This window comes from Saccopteryx leptura, chromosome 1 (assembly GCF_036850995.1).
Source record: "Saccopteryx leptura isolate mSacLep1 chromosome 1, mSacLep1_pri_phased_curated, whole genome shotgun sequence".
NCBI lineage: Eukaryota > Metazoa > Chordata > Mammalia > Chiroptera > Emballonuridae > Saccopteryx > Saccopteryx leptura.
In genome coordinates this window covers 375,952,286-375,979,028 of record NC_089503.1, presented here as the reverse complement: position 1 = coordinate 375,979,028, position 26,743 = coordinate 375,952,286, and the positions used below count along the sequence as shown (strand labels likewise).

Below are 26,743 nucleotides of genomic sequence, written 5' to 3'. Positions count from 1 at the left end.
CTTAGACCCAAGGTTGCTGGCTCCAGCAGGGGGTTACTCGGTCTGCTGAAGGCCCACGGTCAAGACACATGTGAGAAAGCAATCAATGAACAACTAAGAAGTCGCAACACGCAATGAGAAACTGATGATTGATGCTTCTCATCTCTCTCCGTTCCTGTCTGTCTGTCCCAGTCTATCTCTGCCTCTGTAAAAAAAAAAAAAATTAATAATAACAAAGTGAGCAGAAGTTGTGCAAGAGACTCACGTTCCAGCAGAACGTGGTGACTGAGACAAAGAAATGGAGCCCAGGGTGGCCATCAATTGTCTACTGTATCTGAATGTCAAGTCTATTTATTGGCTTATGAAAATGTCAGTTCAGGGCAGTCCCTGAGGAATTCAGAGATGTAAGCCCATAGAACTATGACAGGGCACATCTGGCAGGAGCTGAGCCTGAGAGGCTGCTTTTTTTGGAAGTTAAGGATCCAGAGCTATTCCCAATGATGATATAACCCTGATGTTGCAATGCCCCCAGATGCTTTGTTCATGCATTGCCCTTTATCAAAGTGCCCCTAAGCAGCACCCTGACCCCCTTAAAAGGCCAGAGGTGCTTCTCTACAAGAATTCCCAGTCCGAGCAGCAACAGCAGGAGGCTTCTGCCCAGGCTTGCTCCCTCCAAGACCTCACCTAGCTTTAGTTAGATCAGGGGTCTGCAGGCCCTGGCCGGTTGGCTCAGTGGTAGAGTGTCAGCCTGGTGTGCGGAAGTCCCGGGTTCAATTCCCGGCCGGGGCACACAGGAGAGGCGCCCATCTGCTTCTCCACCCCTCCCCCTCTCCTTCCTCTCTGTCTCTCTCTTCCCCTCCCGCAGCCAAGGCTCCATTGGAGCAAAAGATGGCCCCATGGCCTCTGCCCCAGGTGCTAGAGTGGCTCTGGTCGCAACAGAGTGACGCCCCAGATGGGCAAAGCATCGCCCCCTGGTGGCGTGCCGGGTGGATTCCAGTCGGGCGCATGCGGGAGTCTGTCTGTCTGCCTCCCCGTTTCTAGCTTCAGAAAAATACAAAAAAAAAAAAAAAAGATCAGGGGTCTGCAAACCTTTTCTGAAACAGGTAAGAGTAAATATTTTAGAACTGTACAAACTATATGGTCTCTGTCACAATGATTAACCATGACATTATAGCATGAAAGCAAAGAGAACATGTAAACAAATGAGCTCAAGTGTGGCTGTTTCAGTAAAACTTTATGGACACATTCAAATTTCACACTTTTCACATGCCAAAATATTATCTTTTCAAAAACTTTCTTCTGGCTCCAGCTGGGTAGCTCAGTTGGTGAGAGTGTCGTCCTGATACACCAAGGCTGTGGGTTTGATCCCTGGTCAGGTCATATATAGGAGTCAACCAATGAATGCATATATGGAACAACAAATCGATGTTTCTCTCTCTCTCTCTAAAAGCAAAAGTAAATAAGATAAAAACTTTTCCCAACCATCACAAAAATGTACAAACCATTCTTACCCACAGGCCATACAAAACCAAGCAACAGGCCCAGTGGCTGCTGGCCAGTTTGCCTCGCTTCATCTGGCTTCCCTCCAATAGCCAAAGGTTGGGCCGGGTCTTTGAGGCCGGGTCAGGAATAATGGGTATAACAGTGGGCATCTTGGGAACATCAAGCATTGCAAGTGCTGCTGGGATAGTCTTCTGGAGACCTGGGGGGGGGGGAGGACTGTTTAAGTCATCTTTAATAGCCTTCAGTGGCTTCTTTCACCCTGTTAGGTCAGAACTTCTTAGCATGGCATTAGTGGCCCTCCATCACTAGGCCCCTGCCTGCCGCCTACAGGGTCACTTTCAGCTTCTCCTGCTTCCTGCAGGGGTTCCTGGACTACAGTTCCTCTGTGAGGGCTGTGCCTTGTCATTCTTTCTCTCTCCTGTGAGTAGACATATGCTGTAACCTGGCTAGTCATCGCCCTAAATCTGCTCCCTTTCCCCAGGCCGGGCTGGGAGTCTCCTACCTTCTCCCATCCTGCTATGATCCACACGTGGCCTGCTGCAGCCCCAGTGGTCTGAGGACTCCTTGCCCTTCTTATTAATGCATCTCTGCATCCCAGGCGAGGAGGCTCACATTGGAGGCTTAGTGAGTGTGAATGAGTGGGAGAAGTCATCTCAGAAGGCTTCTGTAGGAGAGGTAGAGTTTCCGTACTGGTTCAAGGTTTAAGATGTTCCCATCAGGAAACTCCTGAGGGGTCCCTGGTCCTGACACTGATCCAGAGGAGTGATTTCTGATGGTTTTGGACTTGGGAAACAGTCCTGACGGGAAACAGCCAGTCTCTGCGCAGCTGCCCACTACACTTGTGGAGCAGGGAGCAGGGGAATTAAAACAAAGGCTCTGAGCTGACCCACCTACCCTGGGGGTTGTCATTGAAGCCTTTCTTTTCTAGTCCCTAAACTGTGCAGATTCGCTTCTACCTCTTCTCTTTATCTGGGAGATGTATGTGGTGAATGCTCTTTGTGAACCAGGGAGCAGATTTTTATCAATAATTGGCTTGGTCCCTTTTACCCAGAGGGGGAGGAAGAAGTGTGCTGAGGGAGGATGCTCCCAGTGAGGTTTTGGTCAGGAACAGAGCACCTTGGGGTCTTCCTGGCAGCAGCACCACGCCCCTCCCCACACTCATTGGATCTCCCAGCCTCACGCTTCATAGACCATAATGAAGGGAGTGGATGGGTAAGGAGAGATGAAATTGGGGTGGTGGTGGGAGGGGTGACGACATCTGCAGTGTGAGGCAAAGAAAGTAAGGGTCCTTTGTTCTTTGCAATTGAACACATGATCAAAGACTGGGCACCAGGGCTAGTGAAGGACAGCATCCCAGGGTTGGACAGTGGGTCAGGAAGAAAGTTTGATGAACATTTACAGAGCAAGGAGTGGCCATTCTCTCCTGGAGGGACTGTGGGTCCCGCTGGCTTCCAAGATGAGCTCTTGGAAAGGCAAGGACACCTTGTCAGCTGGCGGGCACGAATAATGGCTGGATAGGCGTCGGCCTGGGGGCTCCAGAGCCACAGCTGAAGAAAATAACTTGGAAGCAGGCCCTCTCCAGCCGGCTTCTTCATGAGGTCTCCGAGAGGCCCTGCCAACCCTCCTCTCCTTAGGTCAAGACAGCTACGGAAAAGGACAAGAGGACGAAAAGAAATAAACCAGACAGAGAAACAGCTCTATGTGCTCGTGTAGGAAGGTTGCATGTCTCTGCGTTCCACACAAGTGGGCAGCTGCAGAGACTGGGGACGGGGTCCCTGCGGTAGCGACCACGTCCCCAGTCTAGGCTCACTGAAGGCGGCGCCCGCAGAGGCGGTGCGGTGTGATGGATGGAGCGGGAGGGGGGTTGGAAGGAATCAAACATAATTTTAACACTCCATCCACCCGCGAGGTAGTGCCAAGCTAATGGGCCTGGCGGATGGCGAAGAGATTTCGGGCCACGGCTCCGCAGAGTCCAGTGGACTGGGAAAGCTCAACCTCTCTGCTGGGATCTTTGGACCCCGAGACCCCGAGACCCCGAGACCCCGAGAGCCCGAGAGCCCGGGGCTGGGCGGAGCCGCCGCAAAGACACCGCCCAGGCCGCAACAGCCGGGGCTGAGCCTCGGGGAAGGGGGCGGGGCGGGGGCGGAATCTCGCAGCCGGGCTTGGAAACTGCTGGAAGTGATCGCAGTACTGCTGCTGTCGCTCCTTCCGCCGCACGCGGACAAATAGTCCCCCCGGCCAGCCGTGCTGGTCGACCCTGCCCACCGTCCTCCCCGCCTTAGGCACGAGCCGCGGCGAAACGCTGGCCCTTCCCCCAGCTCATGTGAGGCCCGGGGTCCCTGGGCTGCCAGTAGTTGAGCCCGAAATGCCGCATCGTCCCTGGAGAAAAACCCCTGTGCCCTTATGGGGTGTAGGACTGTGTAAGGCAGATTCTAGGAAGGAGGGGAGCCTGGGGGCCAACGCCGGAGTGATTGGCCGCCTCCCTCGTCTTAGGTACCCCTCGAGGCTGGGACTCGGGTGCAAGCACCTGACTCACACGTCTTTAGGGTGGCCAGTGAGACCCTAGCTTTTAGAGTCACCAGTTATGTCATCTGAGCATACCCATTTCTAGTTCTGGTAGGGTCATGCCCTGGAAGTGCGGAGCTGTAGCAACGGAAACGCATACGCCCGCTCTCCACGCCGAGAGAGGTCGTCTGGTCCACGCTTTCCACCGCTTCCCTCCTATTTGGGTCGTGACGTCAAGGAGGGCGGGCGGCGGCAGGTGCCGGGCTGACGGGCATCCTCCTTTAAGGCGGAGGGATCCGTGGGCGGGCAGCTAAGGGTGCTTCGCCTTTATATAAGGCGGCTGGGGGCGCACAGCTCCTCTCTTGAATCGCCACTGCGCACGCAGTCTGCGGCGAGTGAGCCCCCGGTCGCTGCCCGTAGTGCTCTCGAGTCCTTGCAGCTTTTCATCTTCAAGGTAAACCACAGTGCGCTCTTCTAGGTTTTTCTGACAGGCAGGCCTTTTAGAGTTGCTTTCGTCTCTTCTTTTCAAAGCCCAGATCTCGCTGTGCCGGGCGGTCTGTCTTCAGGGTGGGTGTTTTCCCCTTTGTGCTGAGGCGGCGGGGTTTCCCCCAAGCGGCCACCAGCCCCGGGCGAGGTGGGCCGCGTGGTGGGCTGCGGGCAGTGGGCAGCTGCACGTGGTGGCCTCGCCGGCCTGGGACGCTGCCATTTTGCCCCTCCGTTTCCGGGCGCTGGAGGGTCCGCAGGAGCGCGCGCGCGCGCGTGTGTGTGTGTGTGGTGTGTGTGTGTGTGTGTGTGTGTGTCTGTGTGTGGGGGGGGTGCGCTCGCTGTGACTCAGCACAGCACGGCGGTGGCCTGGCCTTGTCGCCTTTCCTTGTGGATGCGTCTTTCAAGTCTGCGGGCCCGTGGCTTGAAGCGGTTTCGGCCTCCACTGGCCCACGGTTCTTCCAGAGCTTTCCTGCAGTCGGTTGGAGGAGGGAGGGGAGGGGGCGGGTTCTGGAATATTCATGGACTCCTTCCTCACCCCGCCCCTCCGAGAGCTGAGATTGTTCTGGAAGCTTCTCGAGCCCAGCGCCCCGCCCTGGTGCCCGGATGCTGGGGCGCAGGGAGGCTGCGCGAGGGCGCCCCCTCCTCTTGTTCCCGGCCGACGGTTGTCCGCCAGTGGGGAGGGTCGGCCTGGCGGACCGAGGCCACCATCTTAGCTGTGTTTGGTTGGGCCTATACTTTTAGTCACGTGTGCTGAGGGTCACGATTGAGCTTTCGCTTTATTTTATTGGTTCTTTGTTTTAATAGCTCTCTCCCGGCGATATCCCACCGATATCTCGGAATTTATCCTCTACATAGTGATTCAGCACGTGCCTAGTGGGGGAGCAGTTTCAGATCGTTGTTTAACGGAAAACCAGTGAGCTTGGGTTCCCCCCCCCCCCAATCTGTTAACAAAAAAGGTAATAGAACTGTAGTCGGTGATTTCTACCTGCGTATGGATTACCTGGGATTCTTACTCGAGATACGCTGGTTGGGGGCCGGTATTCTGCATATCTAATAAACGGCTAGGTGACGCTGAAGCTTTTGTTCCCTGGACCACTTACAGTAGTAGTTCGGTCTCGGAAAAATCTGACCTTGTATTTTATTGAAGAACTTGTTAGTTTTCTCCCCACTCAGGTGTTTTCAGACTGATCTTACACAGCCTGAAGTCTTAGGAAGAAAGTCAATCTCTTGAAAGAGGATAGCACCCAGCTCAAAGCAGATTGAACTAAATCTTTTTAATGTCTTCATTGTGATTGGAGCAACTTGAGTCTTAAATTGGGGCCATTATGTTCCTTTGTAATTCTTGACCGTTTTTATTTCAGATGCCTGAGGAAGTGCACCATGGAGAGGAGGAGGTGGAGACTTTTGCCTTCCAGGCAGAAATTGCCCAGCTCATGTCCCTGATCATCAATACCTTCTATTCCAACAAGGAAATTTTCCTTCGGGAGTTGATCAGTAATGCTTCTGATGTGAGTGCCCTGGGGGGGGGTCTTCATGGGTGGTGGTGTGGGGAGGGTTTGTTTTGTTTTTTTGGCATTTTGTGGGTTCTACTATTGAAGGGGATAAAACTGGCGTTCCAAAACTGTTTTCCTTGCTGTGTGGATAGATGGGATGTTGTAGCCAACTCTGATTTTTAATTGTGGTAAGGGATCAGAATTGAGGCGCTTTGGGAGTAAAAATAACTTAAGTGTTCTTTTAGATGCAGAGGTGAGTGTTAAAGTGTGAATTGTTCAAATTGTATTTTGTGTTTTCAGGCTTTGGACAAGATACGCTATGAGAGTCTGACTGACCCATCAAAGTTGGACAGTGGCAAAGAGTTGAAAATTGACATCATCCCCAACCCCCAGGACCGAACCCTGACTCTGATAGACACAGGCATTGGCATGACCAAAGCTGATCTCATAAATAATCTGGGAACCATTGCCAAGTCTGGTACTAAAGCATTTATGGAGGCTCTTCAGGTATGTGGCATTTCAGCTAGACACACATCATATTTATCCATGTTCTTTGGGGGCTGTTTTTTTTTTCTTTTTTTTTTTTTTAATAGAGGAAAGAAGAAGGAAGGAGAGCAGGAAGCATTAACTCCCATATGTGCCTTGACCAGGCAAGCCCTGGGTTTCGAGCTGGCAACTTCAGCGTTCTTTAAACTTTTTTGGCAGGCTGGTGCAGACATCTCCATGATTGGACAATTCGGTGTTGGCTTTTACTCTGCTTACCTAGTGGCCGAGAAAGTGGTTGTGATCACCAAGCACAATGATGATGAGCAGTATGCCTGGGAGTCTTCTGCTGGGGGCTCCTTCACTGTGCGAGCTGACCATGGTAGGCTGGCTTTCCTGTAAATGCATCTTCTGAGATAGAATTGTAGTGAAATCTGTTACAGACATAGACATCTTGAGCATGCTATGTGTAAAGCAGTTACTTTTCACTACAGTTCTGCATTTAGTCTCATTTCTATGTACTATGTTGTGATCGCTTCTTTTTAGGTGAGCCCATTGGCCGAGGTACAAAAGTGATCCTCCACCTTAAAGAAGACCAGACAGAATACTTAGAGGAGAGGCGGGTCAAAGAAGTGGTGAAGAAGCACTCACAGTTCATAGGTTATCCCATCACCCTTTATGTGAGTATGAACTGGAAACCCTCACGTGCTTGATGTCTGCTGCTCTGCATGGTCCCTGGTTTTTTTTGTTTTCCGTGTTCTGTACTCTGAAATGATTTTCTTTGGTACTTGTAGTTGGAGAAGGAACGAGAGAAGGAAATCAGTGATGATGAAGCAGAGGAAGAGAAGGGGGAGAAAGAAGAGGAAGATAAAGATGAAGAGGAGAAACCCAAGATTGAAGATGTGGGTTCAGATGAGGAGGATGATAGTGCTAAGGATAAGAAAAAGAAAACAAAGAAGATTAAGGAAAAATATATTCATCAAGAAGAACTGAACAAGACCAAGCCCATCTGGACCAGAAACCCTGATGACATCACTCAGGAGGAATATGGAGAGTTCTATAAGAGCCTTACCAATGACTGGGAAGACCACTTGGCAGTCAAGGTGAGAAACCCTGTTTGCTGGCTTGATAGGAGCAGGTAGAAAGGCATTGCTTGTGCTAGAAAAATGGACCTTGCCCAACTGGTTTGTTGTTAGAACTGTGAATGCCACAGAGCCACATGAATTTATGTACTGGTGACACGAATAGGGTGGAGAAATGTCATCCTTCCCAATGATCTCACTTTGCATCTATGGTAGCCTTAAATTAGAAATCCTGGGTTCAAACTTGACTGTTTTCATTGACCCCAGAATATAGCTTACACCATTTTAGATTCATTTTGTTAGGGCTTAATTTTCTCAGTTTCCTTGTAGAGTACTTTGTAGTGCAAGGGTCCTCAAACTTTTTACACAGGGGGCCAGTTCACTGTCCCTTAGACCGTTGGAGGGCCGCCACATACAGTGCTCCTCTAACTGACCGCCAATGAAAGAGGTACCCCTTCCAGAAGTGTGGCAGGGCCCAGATAAAGGGCCTCGGGGGCTGCATGCAACCAGCTGTAGTCTGGGGACGCCTGCCTTAGTGCTTAGGGATCTCTTCCAAGCAGTTCGATAATTTGGTGTTGTCTAAAAGCTATGCTTAACCTTGAAATGTGCACTGTTGACTTGTCTTGAATTTCAGCACTTCTCTGTAGAAGGTCAGTTGGAATTCAGGGCATTGCTGTTCATTCCCCGTCGGGCTCCTTTTGACCTTTTTGAGAACAAGAAGAAGAAAAACAATATCAAACTCTATGTCCGTCGTGTGTTCATCATGGACAGCTGTGATGAGTTGATACCAGAATACCTCAGTAAGTATCCTCTTGGCTTAATGTAGTTTAGTTGGGTAAGATCTGTGAGGCCTTAAGCATTGTCAGGGACACCAGTCTTTTTTTTTTTTTTTTTTTTTTGCCTTTTCTGAAGTTAGAAGTGGGGAGGCAGTCAGACAGACTCGCATGCACCCAACCAGGATCCACCCGGCATGCCCACCAGGGGGTGATGCTCTGCCCATCTGAGGCATAGCTCCACTGTGGCCAGAGCCATTGGAGCACCTGAGGCGGAGGCCATGGAGCTGTCCCCAGTACCCAGATCAACTTTGCTCCAGTGGAGACTTGGCTGTGGGAGGGGAAGAGAGAGAGAGGAAGGAGAGGGGGAAGGGTAGAGAAGCTGATGGGCACTTCTCCTGTGTGCCCTCGCCGGGAATTGAGCCCAGGACTTCAATCTGCTTGGGCCTGGCATAGAGTCTTTACTTTAGATAATTAAGGATTATCCACAACCATAGCAAGTGAAAATTCAGTGAGAAAATGTATTCTTTTGCTGATCAGATGACCTTGTATCTTTTTTAAATGGAACTTTCTTCCATGTGTGATTGCAGATTTCATCCGTGGTGTAGTTGACTCTGAGGACCTTCCCCTGAACATCTCCCGAGAAATGCTTCAGCAGAGCAAAATCTTGAAGGTCATTCGCAAAAACATTGTTAAGAAGTGCCTTGAGCTCTTCTCTGAGCTGGCAGAAGACAAGGAAAACTATAAGAAATTCTACGAGGCATTCTCTAAAAATCTAAAGGTGAGGAAGCAGCAAATGCTTTATAATTACAATGGATATTTCTTTCTTTTTTTTAAAAGGTGAGAGGAGAGATAGGCAGGTTCCTGCATGCTCCCTTACTAGGACCCACTTGGCAACCTGTCTGGGGCAAATGCTTCTGTAACTGAGCTATTTTTAGCACCCAAGGCTGACTGCTTGGAAAAACCGAGCTCTTCTCAGCGCCTGGGGCCACTGTTGACCAGTTGAGTCATTGGCTGTGGGACAGGAAGAGGGAGAGGAAGGGGGGAGAGAAGTAGATGGTTGCTTCTCCTGTGTGCCCTGACTTGGGAATCAAACCTGGGATGTCCATATACCAGGCTGATGCTTTGTCCACTGAGCCACTGGCCAGGGCTGGGTTTATTCATGTTTTCATTTACATAAAGGGTAAGAGGTTATTTTCAAGTAAGACTGGCTTTTTTCTCCCACCTTTAAAGCTTGGGATCCATGAGGACTCAACTAATCGGCGACGGCTTTCTGAGCTTCTGCGCTATCATACCTCCCAGTCTGGAGATGAAATGACTTCTCTTTCAGAATACGTCTCTCGCATGAAGGAGACCCAGAAGTCCATCTATTATATCACTGGTGCGTGGGAGCCTGGGTCTGATCAGAGCTGCCTCTTGGAGGTGTGGGATTGGGAGGCGGGAAGCATACATTCAGGGTTGCCTGGGAATCGGTGGAATGAGGCTTGTGTCTGAGTCATGTTCAATAATCCTGCAGGTGAAAGCAAGGAGCAAGTTGCCAACTCGGCTTTTGTGGAGCGAGTGCGGAAGCGGGGCTTTGAGGTAGTCTACATGACAGAGCCTATTGACGAGTACTGTGTGCAGCAGCTCAAGGAGTTTGATGGGAAAAGCCTGGTCTCAGTTACCAAGGAGGGTCTGGAACTACCTGAGGATGAAGAGGAAAAGAAGAAAATGGAAGAGAGTAAGGCCAAGTTTGAGAACCTCTGCAAACTCATGAAAGAAATCTTGGATAAGAAGGTCGAGAAGGTAAGCAATTCTGGAACTGATCTATTTTGTAATAGATACTTTTGGGGCTGTTTTCCTCAGAATCTTGGCCTGTTACACAATTAGTGGGATTTAACAACCTAATATAGAGCCACCTTACCTCTTTGTGTTTTTCTGAAGTGAGAAGCGAGGCACACTCCCCTGCAGGCACCCCACCAGGACCCACCCGGCGTGCCCACCAGGGGGCGATGCTCGGCCCATCTGGGTTGTTGGAATCAGAGCCATTCTAGGGCCTGAGGTGGAGGCCATGGAGCCATCCTCTGCGCTGGAGCCACCTTTGCTCCCATGGAGCCTTGGCTGTAGGAGAGGAAAAGAGAGGGAGAAGGGAAAGGGTAGAGAAGCAGATGGGCGCTTCTCCTGTGCCCTGGCCAGGAATCGAACCAAGGGACTTCCACACGCTGGACTGCTGAGCCAGCTGGCCAGGGCCTTACTTCTTTCTTACGCAGGCAGGTTTAAGGTTGCCATTTCTATAAAATTTGACAAAAATTAAGCATTTTTTCTGAGAATAGGACTTAAACTGCCATAACTCTTACTAAGTTTGAAGAGGTAGTCTGGTTTAATGTAACCTGAGGTTTTTGACTGTCCATAGGTGACAATCTCCAATAGGCTTGTGTCTTCACCCTGCTGCATTGTGACCAGCACCTACGGCTGGACAGCTAACATGGAGCGGATCATGAAAGCCCAGGCCCTTCGGGATAACTCGACAATGGGCTACATGATGGCTAAGAAGCACCTGGAGATCAATCCCGACCACCCCATCGTGGAGACTCTGCGGCAGAAGGCAGAGGCAGACAAGAATGACAAAGCTGTCAAGGACCTTGTGGTGCTGCTGTTTGAGACTGCGCTGCTGTCCTCCGGCTTCTCACTTGAGGATCCACAGACCCACTCAAACCGCATCTACCGCATGATCAAGCTAGGCCTAGGTGAACACCCCTTATCCAAGTGTGGCAAGGAGTTGGGGAACGGGTCTTTGTGGGGACAGATTTGACTTGGTGCTACTTGGGTCAAATCTTATGACATTCTTTTCCACTTTTAGGCATTGATGAAGATGAAGTAACAGCAGAAGAGCCCAGTGCTGCCGTACCTGATGAGATCCCTCCCCTTGAGGGCGATGAGGATGCTTCTCGCATGGAAGAAGTAGATTAGGAGTTTGTATCTGCAGACATTGCGTCCTCTGTAGTGTTCATGACTTCCCCAGCAGCCCTGAGTGGCCCTGGCCCACCTGGTTTCTCTACTGATGTCTAGTGTTTCGTTTTTCCTTCCTCACCTGTATCTAAGGCAGGTTACAAGGGCCTCAAGCCTTCCCCTCTCACATTTGACAACGGGTTTGGATGTTGTGTATCGTGGGGTTTATTTTGTTCTGAAGTTTAAAAGTATACAAAATAAAGAAAATGCAGTTTTATACAGTTTTGCTCCCATGTGTCAAGAGTGGCTAGAATGCTACCTTTTGAGTTTCTCAGCTGCTCTCTCCCAAGTCCCACTTGTCATCAGGAGTACAGGTTGTAGAATGCAAAGTAGTACATCAAAAGCTAATTCGCTGGGACCATGTAGCAGTTGAGAAGTCACACAACACTTGACTAAGAGGTTACCATTGTTAACACCCTTTAAATCCCCTTTTTTCTGTATTTTTCTGAAGCCAGAAACGGAGGCAGTCAGACTCCCGCATCTGCCCATCTGGGGCATTGCTCTGTTGCAACCAGGGCCATTCTAGCACCTGAGGTAGAAGCCATGGAGCCATCCTCAGTGCCTGGGCAAACTTTGCTCCAAGGCTTGGCTGTGGGAGGGGAAGAGAGAGAGGGAGGAAGGAGAGGGGGAGGGTGGAGAAAGCAGATGGGCGCTTCTGTGTGCCCTGGCCAGGAATCAAACCCAGGACTCCTGCATGCCAGGCTGATGCTCTACCACTGAGACAAACGGCTGGGGCCTCAGTCCCCTCTTTAAAGCATATACTCATCATCTAAAAGACAGGATCAATTCCTTGCAGCAATTTAATTTAATAAAATAAAATTATGAGAGCAGAAAATTACATTTCCAAAGTACCAAAACCTGCAAGTAGCTCATCGAGCCTCAGTCTAGGGATCCTGGAGCACAGGGTGGTGGTGCTGGGCAGGGCTCCCCCACATCCTGCCCCTCGCACAGCGTCTCAATCACTTATCTTAGAGCAGCGGTCGCCTACACTCATCAGAGGAAGAAATGCAGGTCCCGGAGGACGGAGTCTAAATGGGTGGGTAATTGAGGGTAGGGTCAAGCATAGGTTGAGGGTGGTGGCAAAGCCAACTGGGTGAAGACTGAAGGTAATTTAAGGGAGGAGGGGCTCCGGAAGATGCATCCACCTTGTTGACCCCCCACATACACACTGAGGACTGTAACCACTACCCTGAAGCTCAAGACAGGGCCTACTGTAGGGCTGGTGACTTAAGGCATAAGGGAAGGCTGCCTCCTGGCCCCTACCCTTGACTGCAGGGCTGGTTTGTGATGCTGAGAAAACCTGCATTTTGCCCTTGAGCCAGCGCCTCGGAGAAATGAGGGAGAGGAAAACAGTTTGGTGAAAGGGTCCTAGTTCACTTTGCCCCTCAGGTCCTTCAAACCTTCTGCACAGGGGACTCAACGGGCACAGCCTTCTTTCCCCGCTGCTTTAAACGGCCCCGGGCATAGACCCGGAGCAGGAGGGCAGCAAAGACCACAGCCACCCCCAGACCCCCCACCACAGTGATGGTGTGGCCATAGAGGAAGCAGGAGAGCAGAATGGCAAAGGCCTGCCGGAGGGTCATGATGATGGTGAAGACTGCGGCCCCAAACTGTCCAATGGTGTAGAAGATGAAAAGCTGGCCGCACGCGGAGCAGACAGACAGGAGCAGGGCGTGGGCAGCAAACTCGCTGTGTCTCCCCATGAAGCGGGCCCCCTCCAGGAGGGCCCCCTGCTCTAGCAGGGAGCCCACTGTGAAGAGGCAGGAGAAGAAGTTGACCCCGAACATCATCTGCACTGATGACATCTTATAGGCAAACAGAGCATCCTGCCAGTTTGAGGTGAAGCTGTCAAAGGCAATATAGCCTGCCAACAGGATCAGGCCCGAGAGTGTGGTGGCCGGAGAGCTCCGGGGCTCTGGTCCACTGGACAGCAGAAACATGCTGACCCCAACGGAGATAAGGCCAGCTGTCAGGTATTCCCAGTGTTCGTAGCTGCGCCGAGACACCAACTTTCCCATCAGCATGACAGGGATCACCTTAGAGGCCTTGGCCAGCACCTGGGTGGGAAAGCTGACAAACTTGAGAGCTTCATATTGGCACCAGCTGCTAAGCACGTTTGACAGGCTGGCAAAGGAGTACCGGTACATGGGTGCCCCGTGCCGGGGCTGTTTGCAGAGGAGGCAGTAGAGGCCAGCCACGATCAGAGCCAGCACTCGGTTCATCAGCACCAGGAACTGAGAGTCTGTGAAGCGCTCACCTGCCCATGTAGCCGTGGCCCCATAGCTGCGGGTCATCACTCTCTCCTGCAACACTCCCCAAGTCAGGTAAGACACCTGGGTGGGGGAGGGTGGAGACAGAGAAGAGCAAAGAAGGAAAGGTTGGCAAAAAAGAATCTCAACAACCTCCCTCTTCCTCAGAATGCTGTTTAAATGGCTTAAAGGATAGCATACATATTTTTGTTCCTCTGTAGTAACTAGAAGTTTCCCCTTCACTCTCAAGCCTGGATTCACGTTGCAGGGAATCAAGTGTGTGTGAATCACAACAAATGGCTTTAGAACTGCCCAGGTCCTGTCTGACCCCACAGTAGGGTATGTTAGAGCTGACCCCATCCCAAGTATTTTCCTACCTATTCCCACCCAATTCAGGGCGGCAAGAATTCTTAGAGATCAGATACCTATCAGTTTAACATGTTATATGAAATAGAATTAGCAGCATCTACTCAAAAATGCCACGAGGTCAGCACCTTGGCAAACCTCTCACATGCAGTGTGGGGGGAGGCTGCATGGCTTACCCAAACTTCCATCAGTAGGTTTACAGTATATGAAACACATCATTGCAGGGGAAAGTGTAATAACAGCCCAGTAGAAATCACAGAAAAAAAGGTAAGAGAAAGGAGGGGGTAAAGACATTTCCACCAACCACCTCTAAGAAGGTGGTGGTACAGTGTGCCTTTGGCAGGAGGGGGACACATAACATACTAACCAGCACACTGTTGGGACTAGTAGGGTGAAAACTCTGGTTCCAGAGACCCTGCCCAAGGGGACCCAACCCAGGACGAGAAGCAGAGTATGCCTGTGTGGCTACCTACCTGGAGTCCCACCGCACAGAAAAGCAACTTCAGGGCCTGCCAAGTAGGCGTGGTCTCTGCCGGCTCCGTCCTGGGAGCCAGGGGAACCTCGTCGGAGGCCTTGGGCTCATTGCCAAACACACAAGCTTTCACCAGGGGGAAGCAGAGACCCCTGCCTAAAGAAGGCACACAGGTCAAGCCCCAGTCTTCTCCCTAGCACCTCCTCATCATCTCCAGAACAGCCAGCTTGCCTTGCGGTGGAGCCCGCCCGCCAGCCCTCCCTCTTTTCAAACCACATTCCTGTTTGGCGGCTGGCCAACACCACTCTTAATATGGACCTAGCACACTTCCCCGCCCTTTCCCCACACACCTGTCTCCAGGTAGTTCCTTCGCCTGAAGTACTGCACGAGCAGGTAGCCAGGTACCATAAAGCTGGCATAGCCAGCAGCATTCACCAAAAAGCGGAAGAACCATAGCTGGGTCCATGACTCCGGAGGGGCTTCGGGGGTCTCACCACCTGCGCCCAGGGAGGGGACCGCAACCAGCACCATCACTGCCCACCACCTGCGGGGACAGCGGACATAAGGATTAGGGTGCAGTTCATCCACTCGGTCCTCCAGAAGGGACCACACTGGAGAAGGGCCCGGAGTCACCTCCCCGATCCCCTCAGCTGCAGCCCAGCCAGGACAAAGAGCCTCTCTCTCCTTGGGGGGCCAGCGCAGTCCAGGCAGGGTTTCCTCCCTCCCTGGGGACGGACCCGCCCCTGCGGCCACACAGGTTCCCTCTGTTCCCTCCAGCGCTCGCCGGCTGCTCCGGCCAGAGGCGGCGCCCCCTCCTTCCCCCCACCCGCCAGGTCCCCCGAGCGCCGGGGTTTCCCAACTCCTCCGCCTGACACTCCCGAAGTCCCCCAAAGAGCGCAAGCCCATGCCGCGCCCCCAGCCCGCCGGTGCCGCGGGCTCCGCCGAGTGCTCTGCCCGACCACCGCCCGACAGCTGGGACCCACCCCAACCCCCCACCCGGCACACCCGGCGGAGGAGCAGCAGTCACGTGGCCCCGGGGCTCGGTCACGTGGACTCGCCGCCCCATAGCCCCCCACCTGGCAACCATGGTCCGGGCCGTGTGGGGCGGAGGGGACCGGGGAATGGGAGGCCCCGGGCCGCGCGGTCCCTCCGCTCCCGCCGTCGCCTCCAGAAGCTGCCAGTGAGCCAGCGGCTAGCGGAAGTGCCGCGATCTTCCCGCCTCCCTGCCTGCCCGCGGCCGCCCCTCCGCCCCCCGCCGCGACCACGCAGCGCCCCGGGCCGCCGCTGGGCCACAGCGCCCCCGCGCGGTCCGGAGGGAGACACAGCTCGGTGTCCGGGTGTATGCTGTCTTGGGCAAGGGAGGCGGGGAGCCCGAACCCCATGCCCCCCTCCCCCCGCTTCGTCATCGCTTGTAGCCCTCAAAACTAGCCGGGGAGGCACTGCCATCTTAGGGGTGGGGACACTGAGGTTCTGACCCCAGCACTTCCCCTTATGTTACCGGTTTCTGACAGGACGATGTCCCGTTTAGGCTGGGCCAGCAGTTCTGTCTCCTATTCCTCATGACTTGCAAGGCTCTGCATGACCTGGTCCCAGCCTACCTCGCCCACTCACCCATCCCCTGTAGAACCCCACTGGCCTTTTCTCAGTTCCTCTAATTTGCCAAAGGCCTTTCCCCAAACAATGTCCCCCAGCCTTTACTCATCCTTACATCTAAGTTGAAATGACACGGACTGTCCAAAGTGTGGCCCTTCACCCACTCCATTGTTCTCCTTCGCCCTATTTTTTCCTTTACAGCCTCCATTGCAACCTGTAGTTACATATTTATGTTACATGGAAATTTATGACTTTAATGGCTGTCTCACTCACTAGACTATATGCTCCAAGTGACCAAAGACTGTTGGTTTATTCCCATATTCTTCCTCCCAGCCTATGCTGACCTAACAGGGCCCTCAAATACGTGTGAAATATGAGAAAAGAACCCCAAAAGCCACAGCTTCCTTGTGTCACGCACCCTAGACTAGCCCTTCTCTCCAGACTCCTCCAGGTGGCAACCTCCAAGGCAGTGGTAAGGAATATATACCTCCTTATTTCTCTTCTTCCACCCCTCTGCATTGCCACAGAAAGGCCAAGGGCCTGTGCTGGACAGAGGCCTGAGGACAGTTAGCTGGACAGGTAGCCCTCCTATCTTCCCTAGCAAGGTCCCACCCCGCTCAGGTGACAATTTCCTTCTTTCTGCCTCTACCACAAGGTCGCAGGGCAGGCCTGTCTAAAAATCCCCAGGGCACACAGACATGCATTCACACAAAATAACTCTAGGGGGGTGGGGGGACTTTTAAAAGTCTCTGCCATTTTAGTGTCATGTTATTGAAACTTCCCCTTCCCCAGAGGTTCAGTCCGGGCCTTCTGTGTCAAGTCTTTAAAGGACAGTGTTTAACAGTCCCCAACAGCAGGGAGACGGGAGCCCTAAGGGCCCTGATGGCCCACATTTCAGTTTCTCTCCTCCCTCAGGAGAGTCCTTGTTTTCCTACTGGTTAGCTGTTTCAGGGTGACCATCTTCTAGAGAAGTAAACAGGCTTCACCCAGGATACCTGGGGCTTGGGGGAGGGGGGGTGTCTTCCAAGAATCTCCGTCCACTTGGGAAGCTCTTCCTTCCAGATTGGCCCTCCCTCATTTGCGACCCCTCCTCTCAGCTCAGGACTGTGCTGGCCCCAGCAGTCCCCAGGACTCCAGAAGGGCACCTTGCCTGGCCCCATACTGCAGCAGCTGTGGCCCCAGCTTCCAGATGGGAGAAAGTGAAGCCTCCGGGGCCCCAGACCCTGCCCTGGCTTCAGTCAGCACACAGCAGTGGCATTCCAGAGATCTTTAGGTCGTCGAAGGGCAAAAGAGTGAAGGGCTGAGAAAGAGAACGGAGAGAAACAAGATCAGGGCCCAGGGGGAAAGGAACTAGGGAGACGCACTGAGCCATTTTCTCCCCATCAAATAACGGATGTCAGGGAACAAATCTTCCTACCAGTCTCCCAAATGGTGGGCCCTATGGGCTAGCAAGAGGCCTGAGGCAAGCCCTCACTCTCTAAGGAAGCGCCAGAATATCACAGATAAGAAGGACCAAGGAGGTGATCCATCTCATGGATCTGGAATTTCGGGGTTAGGGGTAGGAAACAGATACTTACAAAACATTTTGAATATTTTTTTACACTGAACATTTAAAAATGAGAAACTATCTAGAAAATCTAGGTTTCATCTCTCTTAAAATATTCCCAAGACCTGGAAATACTGGACCCACATTCCTCTTCTGCAACTATCTGCTGTGGCTGAATAGAGTGGACCCTCAGGGAGAGACCCTCTGGTCTCCCAGAGCCCCCACCCCCCTGCTGTCTGACATCTGGCCTGCTTCACTGATCCACTTTTGCTGCAGAAGCCTGTAGGACTCCAAGTTTGGGCCCCCTGGTCATGGCCAGTTAAGAAAATAGGCTGAGAGCAGCTAGAAGCTTGCACAAGTTCCCACCGTTGGTGAGTGGCCGAGTCGTGAATTGCACCCCAGATCCTAACTCCTTGGCCCTTTCGGTCATTACAGCGCCTGTCTCTGCTCTGGCTGTGGGGGGGATTGGAGGGCAGAGCTGAGTGGATGCCTCTTACATCCTCAGTCAGGTCCTGGGGGGTCTCATCCTCCACGTTCCGCAGCAGGGAGTCGGCACCCGCCTCACACAGGGTGGATGAGATGCCCTTGAGGCCCCGGCCCGCAGCGAGGTGCAGGGGTGTGCACCCGTTGAGCATGCGTGCGTCTACCCGGGCCCCAGCCTGGAGCAGGAATTGTACCAGACCCCGCTCCTGGGTCTCCACAGCCAAGTGCAGCGCCGTCTTCCCACTCGTGCCCTCCTGGAGGAGAATAGGGATGTCAGCCAAGGCCTTCAAAAGGAAGCATGCTGGTTCTAGGCCCTGAATAAGGTGAATGCCACCACTTCCGACACTGGGAGTGGACCTGCGGTCTAGACCAGGGGGTGGGGCAGGCCCTGGGCCCGGCAGCGCCCTGATTGGCCGCCTCACCTGCACATCAATGTCAGCTCCGTTTTCAATAAGCAGTTCCATGAGTGGCTGGTTCCTCTGCAGGGTGGCGATGTGGAGACAGGCCAGACCTGGGATGGGGTGAACGTGGGGCTGCTCATCTGCATCTACCAACTCTCTCTCACTCTTTAGGGACCTCCCTACCCCTCAGCCCCAAGGGACCCACTGCCCACTCAGTCCCTCTGGTCACAGGGCTGTTAAAACACAAGTCCAAAAACCCCCTCAAAAATCTGAGGGGAAAGGAACACAAAGTTTCCACCTTTTCAGTCATGTTATTGAAACTTTCATGCTTCAGGGGTCAGGTTGCTGAGTGACACCTCCATACATATACCCTCCCCCAACACCCCTTTTCCCCATTCTCTCCAACTCTACCTCTGCCTGTCTGCGAGCCCTGCCCACAGCCACTTTCTTCACGGGTCTCCGGGGTCCTTATGCCCCCAGCCCCTCCCCAGGGCTACCTCCTCCCGTGTGCTCCCCTAGCCTTTTATTATTATTATTATTATTTTATTGATTTGAGAGAGAGAGAAAGAGAGACTAGAAAGAGGGAGAGAGAGATGGGAAGGACAGAGAGAAGCATCAACTGGTAATTGCTTCCCTTGATTTGTTCATTGATTCCTCTCGTACCTGCCTGCACTCAAGCCAGCGACCTTGGGGTTTCCAACCAGGGACCTCAGCGCTCCAGGTCAACCTGTCTCTACCGCACCCCTACTGGCCAGGCTCCCTAATCTTTCTGCTCTCTCCTTTCTGGCCTTGATTCCCCTCTGCTTATAGAACTAGATTCAGATTCACACGCCTCACCTCCCTCAAGTCTCTGCTCAAGTGTCCCTGCTCCACGAGGCCTGCCCTGACCCCTATTTAATCACAAATAATCACAGCCCCATCCCCCACGTTCCAGCTCCTCTCACGCTGCTCTACTTTCCCAGAGCACTTACTGCCTTTTCATCTACTAGAGAACCCACTTCATATACTTTTTGTTGGTCTCAGTTCTGTTTTGTTTACAGATGCACACCCGGCTCCTAGAATAGTGTCTGGCACACAGAGGTCCTTAGTACATTTTTGTTGAATGAATCAATAATGTCTGTTAAACTGAATATCTTCAGGGCAAGGTTTAGCTCTGTCTAGCACACAGAAGGTTCTAAGTAAATTCTAAATCAAATTCATTCATTCATTCAGCAAAGATGTACTGAGTATGTGCTTAGGACTGGGGTAAATTAAGGGACAAGTTATGACTGACCCCCCATTCCCTGAGAGCAGGGACCCTTGTTCTCTGTCCCCTACGGGCCCGTGGCCGCCTGTACCTTGCCAGTTTTGCAGCTGGAGGTCCAGGGACGGAGGTGGCCCTCTGCCCGGCTCGGGCTGTCCCTCCAGCAGGCAGCGGGCACAGGCTAGGTGCTGGCGCTGGCAGGCCACGTGCAGGGCTGTGTCACCATGCCGGTCTTGTAGCGTGCGGCTGGCCCCTTTCCGCACAAGGGCCCGAACTGTGCCTGGCTGGTCCAGATGTACAGCCAGATGAAGTGCTGTCTGGGGACACAAACAGAGGGTCGCAGGGCCACTGACACAGGTATCCACCTTTAGGAACATGCTCAAGTGGGCACAGGAATTGACAACTGCCAGCACCTTCCTTGAGAGCATTTTATAGAGGCTATGACCCTGGTCTCCCAAAGCCATACTACCAAGCCCTTCCCTCTGTCACTCCCCCCAACCTCTTGGAACCCCAATTCTGGAGGCAGGGTGAGAAAAATGGCCCCCTGTTCTTCTTGTAGGTCCTCTAGCCCCTCGAGAGTGGACAGATGGGCAGGTCTATCTTCTCACCCTCTAGGGAGAGCTCTGTTCTCCCTAAGGCCCAGGTGACAGAGAGGGGCTGGGGAGAGGAGACAGAGGCGCCAGGCACTCGCCACCTGGCACACTCCCCTTCAAGCCCCCCTGCAGATGTCACCTCTGCATAACCCCTCCCTGGCTGCTCCCCACAGACACCAGGTCCCACAGCAGCTGCTTAGGTATCTCCATCCCAACTCTTGTCACCATCCTGTGTAATGATGTGTTGACATGAGTCCCCTAGACCGGGCTCGAATGCCCTGTGGGCAGAAGCCGTGTCTTACTGGTGTCTGTAGCCTCACTTCTAGCTCAGTTTCCTGAGTAAGTGACCTAAGGTCATTTGTGTGACAGCTCAGGATGGCTGGCAGGGCAGATATGGGTATCTGGGCACAGCCATCCTTTCCACCCACCTGGTAAAGGTTGTTCTGAATGTCCAGGACCTCCTGGGGCAGCAAAGCCAGGCAACAGAGCAGCACAGCTGGGGCCTCATGAATCACAGCCAGGTGGACCAGCCTGGAGAGCAGGGCCAGGGTTTAGTGTCAGGGCCCAGGACAGAGAGTGGCCCGGAGTCCCAGGATTAGAAAGAACACATCTCTATGAAGCCACCCATAGGGTAAGTGTAGGAAGTGAGAGTTTGTGCCAGGAAGTGCGGGTTGGTGCGGGAAGCCAGGATCCTGGGGGTGGAGGCTCCAAGTTCCCATCTCTGGCCTTCAAGGAAGGTCTCGGCTCAGCGGGAGTGTGGGCAGGGTACTGAAGGGCCAAGGTCCTTCCTGTGCCACACCCCACTCCCCTCTGCCCCCGGGCCCTGCCAGACTAGCTGCAGCTCCACAGCCAAACTGAAAGCTGCCAGGGTAGTGCAGAGGTGGCTTCCAGGGTGAGCTCCCCACTTACCCCACCCTAATAGGGAGAGCAGAGAGGGCAGGAGTGGAGTCACACCCCCTCTCAGAAACTCAATGTTGCACATGCCAAGGGAGAGAAAACAGGAGCTCTTGGATAAGGAGCAAGGAGAAGTGCCACAACTGTGCTGTTGCCCCCCTCAGGGAAGTGAGTCAAGAGGGCCACTCCTCAGACAGCACAGACTGGGTGGGTCCGGCCAGAGCCCTCCACTCTGTGTGCACCTCCAAGGTGAGGTCTATGCAGTGCAGAAAGTGTGTTTATTGGGGGACAAAGAGCCTTAATCTAGGGGCGGGAGGGCAGCTTGAAGGGGAAGTTCCAGTCCTGGGGTTTCCCCACATCAGGTGGGGAAAATGAAAACCAGAGCAGAAGGGTCTAGGCCAGGACAGGTGCCTTGGGGCATCAGTGACTGGGTAGATCGGCTAAGAGGCCTGTTGGGGCTGGGGAGGGGGCTGCTTAGGCAGGCGTGGGGCAGGCTTGGCGGCAGGCGGCAGGAGAGGCCCAGGAGAGAGTGACGAGGGAGGGAGGAACCGCTCTGGAAATCCCCTAGGCCAGGACCAGCTCTCTGGGTCACATTCCTGCAGCCACCTCCCTCTCTCCCTCAGTCTCTCTCCTCCCACTTCCTCTTCCCACTTCCATAAGTCTCACACCCCAGACACTTCCGAGGGAAGGGACCCCCTGGGGAGTCCTGACACCCCCCACCCCCCAGTCTAGACACAACACCTGTCTCTAACTAGAGGCGGTAAAGGCTGGGCTGAGAGGCTAACAAAGGAGGGCACCAGAAGTCCCCATTCCCTGGGTCAAAGGTCAGGTATAGGTATTTCACATGGAGCCCCCAAAAGCTTGGTCTGGGCCTGAGGGCTAGTAATCTGGTCAGAGTACAAAAGGCCTGGGGTCACTCCTCTCAAGCCCACTGGGTCTCAAAGCTATTTTTGTCAAAGGTCACCCAGGATTAGGACCCTTGTATTTACAAAAAGCAGATCAGGACAGACACTTCCTGCCCCTTCTACAGCCCCCCTCACCTTGTTCAACATCCCTGATCTGGGTCCCCAACTCCCTCCACTCTGCATCTCAGCCCCCAAATTCCAGCCATCCCTCATCCTAACAGTGTTTTATCTTCTTGAGTGGCAAATCCTCAACTGGCTGGGACTTCTGCACTGTCTCTTACTTCAACTCCCAGCCCAGTCCTCACCACGCTCCACCTGGGCCTTGGCAGAAATGCTCAAGGGCCTCAGAAAGGATAGTGAGGGGCCTTGGGGCTCAGGAGACAGAAGGTGTCGGTAAGGCTGACTGGAACCCTCACTTCCCCTTTCTCAGCAGAGAAGGAAGTAAGCTGGGGCAGCCAGCCGCCTGTCAGTCTGCTGGGGCAGGAGTGCCCCAACCTGGCTCACCGCCCCCCCCCCCCCTGCAGGGCCAGCTTCGGCTCTGCACCCTGGCAATCCCCCCACCCCTAGCATCCCGGCCTCCATTGGCAACCTGTAACAGGCACCTCTTGTTCCTTAAGACAAGGCATTCTGAGGTCAGGGGCCGGGAATTCCAGATATTGCACAAGGAAGGATGCCCTCTCCCCTAGCAAGAAAAAACAACACAAACAAACTGGACTGGTCAGGGGAATTTTCTCTTCCTAGTGGTGGGTTATTGGTAGGTTTTCAGGAGCCTAGCTGGGGTTCCAGGTGCCTGGTAAGGGTCCCTATCAGCTCTGCCCACCTCCAAAAGGGACGGCAGAGAGGTGATTCCAGGTCCTCTGGACTGGGCCTGGCTAGAGCTCAAAAGTGGGATGAGGGTTAAGTTTGGAGTTTGGGAGAGTGGAGACTGCCCCTGCTGGGACTGGTGCCTTGAGAGACCTTCAAAGAGGGGGTGCCCAGCCGGTTGCTGCTCCTGGAAAGGCCCGGCGTTGGCATGGGGAAGAAGGGGTGCTGTCCCAGCCCAGAGAGCCCCACACTCACGTGTCTCCGTCCTCAGAGATGTAAGTAAGTGCTTCCAGTTGCTGAGGGCTCAGCGACCCAGCTGGGGAGAGCGGCGAGCCTGGGGATGGGTCTTCGTTCTCTGGGCTTCTCCAAAAGGTCAAGGGCTCGGTGAGCGACGAGGAGCCATAGGTGGAATCAGCCCTTTCCCCATCCGTGTCTTCCTTCTCCTGCGGCTCGTCGGCGGTTCCCGGAGGACGGGTCCAGGGCTGGGGGCTTCCGGCGTCCGAGGGCCCGGAAGCTGAGGTCGGGGTGGGCTCCGGCAGGGAGCGCAGAGAGCGCAGAGAGCGCAGAGACTCGATGCCCGAATCATACTGGCTCTCATCCGACTCGTCCGTCCCCTTGCGCACCTCCGACATGCCCGCAGCGCCGGCCCGCGGGGGCCCTGGTCCAAGCAGGATCCGGCTCCGGGCTCCGGGCTCCGGGCTCCGCCGCACCGCCTTTCCGGGTTGCAAGTCCGCCTGACAGAACGGGCGCCCGGTCTGCAGTGGCCTCGTTCCCGGGTTGCGGGGAGTCCTAGAAGTCGGCGGGAAGCACGGGCGAGGCTCGGAGCGCTGCTAGGGTCCAGCGCAGAAGCTGCTCAGGTGAGCCGGGATGCCCGGTCTGTCGCGCTCCCTCGCCCCGCCCCTCACGCCCCGCCCCCGAGAGGCGCTTCCGGACAGAGGCCCCGCCCTCCGGAATCCCCCTTACCCCGCCCTTTGCGTTGGCTCGGAGTCTGGGGTTACCCGGTCCTGACTCACTACTGCGTTAATTCACCCATCCATCCATCCTTCCATCCATTCATACATTCACTGTTTTCCTTCCTTCTTCATTCCATGCATTCTTTTCTTCCTTTCCTTCCTCAATTTCTTCACTCATTGTTTCCATTTATTCATTCGTTTGTTGTTAAAGAAACATTTTAAAAATTGATTTTAATTTATTGTGTTTACATAGATTCTAGTGTTGCCCCAAATGCATCCCCCCTCCTTCATATTCCTCTCAACATCTCCCTTGCCCCCCTCCCCACTGCGCCCTCCCCACTTCCCTTCAGGTTTATCCCATCCTATCATCCCCTTTCCCTCTGTTCTCTTTTCCTCTGATCCCTTTGATCTCTCCTCTGTTTCAGTTCTGTTCCTAACACTTTTTTAATTTTTAAAAACATTTATTGACTTTAGAGAGACAGAGGGAGAGAGAGAGAGAGAGAGAGAGAGAGACAGATAGACAAAAACATCAATCTGTTACTACAGTACCCCTAACTGGGGTTCAAACCAGCAACCTTTGTATATCAGGAGTATGCTAACCAACTAAACTGTCCAGCCAAGACGTTAAAGAAATATTTATTAACTGTACAAACTAGGCATCCTGTAAGGGAGGGCACATGGCTGGTGGCGTGGGGAAGCATTTCTTCCTATCTCCTACCTTTTTCTCTCCATTCCTCTTGCTTTCTCATCTTCCAGTGCCAGGACTTTGGGTAGGGAAAGAGGACACCCATGGTCTTTAAGGAGAGGTTCTCCCTTTAGGTCCTGGATGGAAGATCTTCTATGTCAATTTCCAAGATCACACAGAATTGGGCATGAGGATGTGTTTTCAAAAATGCGTTTTCTCAGGCCGACTATTGTCTAAAAGAAGGTTGGTCATGCTTTTTTTGTTGTTGTCTGAAAAAATAGAGTTGCTCTGGCCGGGTGGCATAATGAATAAAACATCATCCCAGAGCGCTGAGGTCATAGGTTTGATCACTGGTCAGGCAGGGCATGTATGAGAAGCAGTTAATGAGTAGACAACTAAATGGAATGACTACATGGAACGACGAGTTGATGCTTCTCTCTCTCTCCTCTCAAATCAATGGAATTTTTTTTTTTTTAATGAGAGAGAGACACAGACACACAGAGACAGGGACAGACAGGAACAAATAGATAGGAAGGGAGAGAGATGAGAAGCATCAACTCGTAGTTGGGGCACCTTAGTTGTTCATTAATTGCTTTCCCATATGTGCCTTGAGCGGGGAACTCCAGCTGAGCCAGTGACCCCTTTCTCAAGCCAGCAACTTTGGGCTTAAGTCAGTGACCATGGGGTCATGCCTGTAACCCCATGCTCAAGCCAGTGACCCCATGCTCAAGCTGGTGACCTCAGGATTTAAACCTGGGTCCTCCGCGTCCCAGGTTGATGCTCTATTTACTGTGCCACCACTGGCCAGGGAGAAAAAAGATTTTTAATCTTAAAAAATATACATAATTAGTAAAAATCAAAAAGCAGATTGATCGCCTGACTGGTGGTGACACAGTGGATAGAGCCTCGACCTAGAGTGGTGAGGTCACCAGTTCAAAACCTGAGGTCACTGGTTTGAGCCTGGGGTTGTGAACTCAAACCCAAGGTTGCTGGCTGAGCTTGAGGTTGCTGGCTTGAGCTACGGGTTGCTGGTTCAATCTCTGGTTAAGGCACATATGGGTTGCTCCACAACTAAGTGGAGTAACGAGTAGATGCTTCTCTCTGCCCCCTTTCTTCTCTCTTTCTTTCTCTCTCTCTCTCTCTCAAAAGAAAGAAAGAAAGAAAGAAAGAAAGAAAGAAAAGAAAAGAAAAGAAAAAAGAAAAGCAAAAGCAGCCTGACCAGGCGGTGGCGCAGTGGATAGAGCGTCGGACTGGGATGCCGAGGACCCAGGTTTGAGACTCCAGGTTGCCAGCTTGAACAAAAAGCTCACCAGCTTGGACCTAAGGTCGCTGGCTCCAGCAAGGGGTTACTCGGTCTGCTGAAGGCCCGCGGTCAAGACACATGTGAGAAAGCAGTCAATGAACAACTAAGGTGTCGCAATGCGCAACAAAAAACTGATGATTGATGCTTCTCATCTCTCTGTTCCTGCTGTCTGTCTATCCCCGTCTCTGACTCTGTCTCTGTAAAAAAAAAAAAAAAAAAGCAAAAGCAAAAACCAGAGTGATCATTATTCACAGGGGTGAAACATTGGCCTTGAGGGTTACAATATTTCAATACCTCCATCTGTCATCCTCATATTCATGGTGGGGCCAGGAAGGGGAGGCCCCAGACACACTGGGCCACACTCTGCTGAGGTAACCACCCCAGCCCCAGCCCCAATGCCAACACATCTTTCCTCCTTCCCCATTCCTGCTTTCCCTGGGCCCAGGGAGGCCATAGGCAAACCCCACCCACATGGTGAGCCCCAAACCAGTGTTTTATTATTTACCCCCTACCCTAAGTGCCATCAATCATGGGCCAGCAATGCCTTTAGAAGATCATCCCTGAGAGAGCATCTTCTTCTGTCTCTGGCATTGGGGGAAGAACGCTAGAGTGGGTGTCGATAGCTACTAACCAGCTTCCCCACTGCCCTCCCGATGCAACCCCATTTTATTCATCTATTTAACAAACGTACGGAGCTTCTCCTACATGTATGATTGTTCTCTCTGCTGGAAGCAAAACTGAGTATCATAGTAACAGTAATATCCACTAACCACGAACCCCACCACCACCAAAAATGTCCCATGGTCCCAACCGTCAAAAAACTCCTGGCAATTACAACACAGTGATTGTGCTAAGACAGGAGTGAGAACAGGGTGCTGTGGAGGTACATGGTGAGGCCAACTACTCAGTGGGCCAGGAAAGTTTCCATTTGAGCTGTAAATAGGAAGGGAAGAGGTCTGGG

At 52.9% G+C, this 26,743-nt stretch overlaps 3 protein-coding genes across 3 annotated transcripts; 1 reads left to right on the top strand and 2 right to left on the bottom strand.

The window, feature by feature from the left end:
* Positions 1-4,291: 4,291 nt before the first annotated feature.
* HSP90AB1 (heat shock protein 90 alpha family class B member 1) lies at positions 4,292-11,509 on the top strand. The gene is made up of 12 exons (XM_066359313.1): positions 4,292-4,441; positions 5,835-5,981; positions 6,267-6,473; positions 6,672-6,831; positions 6,996-7,129; positions 7,244-7,552; positions 8,166-8,331; positions 8,895-9,085; positions 9,538-9,685; positions 9,821-10,089; positions 10,697-11,030; positions 11,144-11,509. The coding sequence occupies exons 2-12, from the start codon at positions 5,835-5,837 to the stop codon at positions 11,251-11,253; spliced, it is 2,175 nt and encodes a 724-aa protein (XP_066215410.1). The 5' UTR covers positions 4,292-4,441; the 3' UTR covers positions 11,254-11,509.
* A 569-nt stretch (positions 11,510-12,078) lies between these two features.
* Positions 12,079-15,639, bottom strand: SLC35B2 (solute carrier family 35 member B2). The gene is made up of 4 exons (XM_066359315.1): positions 15,456-15,639; positions 14,730-14,923; positions 14,381-14,535; positions 12,079-13,625 (listed from the first exon to the last, which is right to left on the bottom strand). Exons 1-4 carry the CDS (start codon positions 15,464-15,466, stop codon positions 12,687-12,689), a joined length of 1,299 nt encoding a protein of 432 aa, XP_066215412.1. The 5' UTR covers positions 15,467-15,639; the 3' UTR covers positions 12,079-12,686.
* A 552-nt stretch (positions 15,640-16,191) lies between these two features.
* NFKBIE (NFKB inhibitor epsilon) lies at positions 16,192-23,734 on the bottom strand. The gene is made up of 6 exons (XM_066359306.1): positions 23,097-23,734; positions 20,667-20,769; positions 19,740-19,962; positions 18,424-18,512; positions 18,016-18,255; positions 16,192-17,272 (listed from the first exon to the last, which is right to left on the bottom strand). The coding sequence occupies exons 1-6, from the start codon at positions 23,471-23,473 to the stop codon at positions 17,207-17,209; spliced, it is 1,098 nt and encodes a 365-aa protein (XP_066215403.1). The 5' UTR covers positions 23,474-23,734; the 3' UTR covers positions 16,192-17,206.
* Between the last annotated feature and the right edge of the window lie 3,009 nt (positions 23,735-26,743).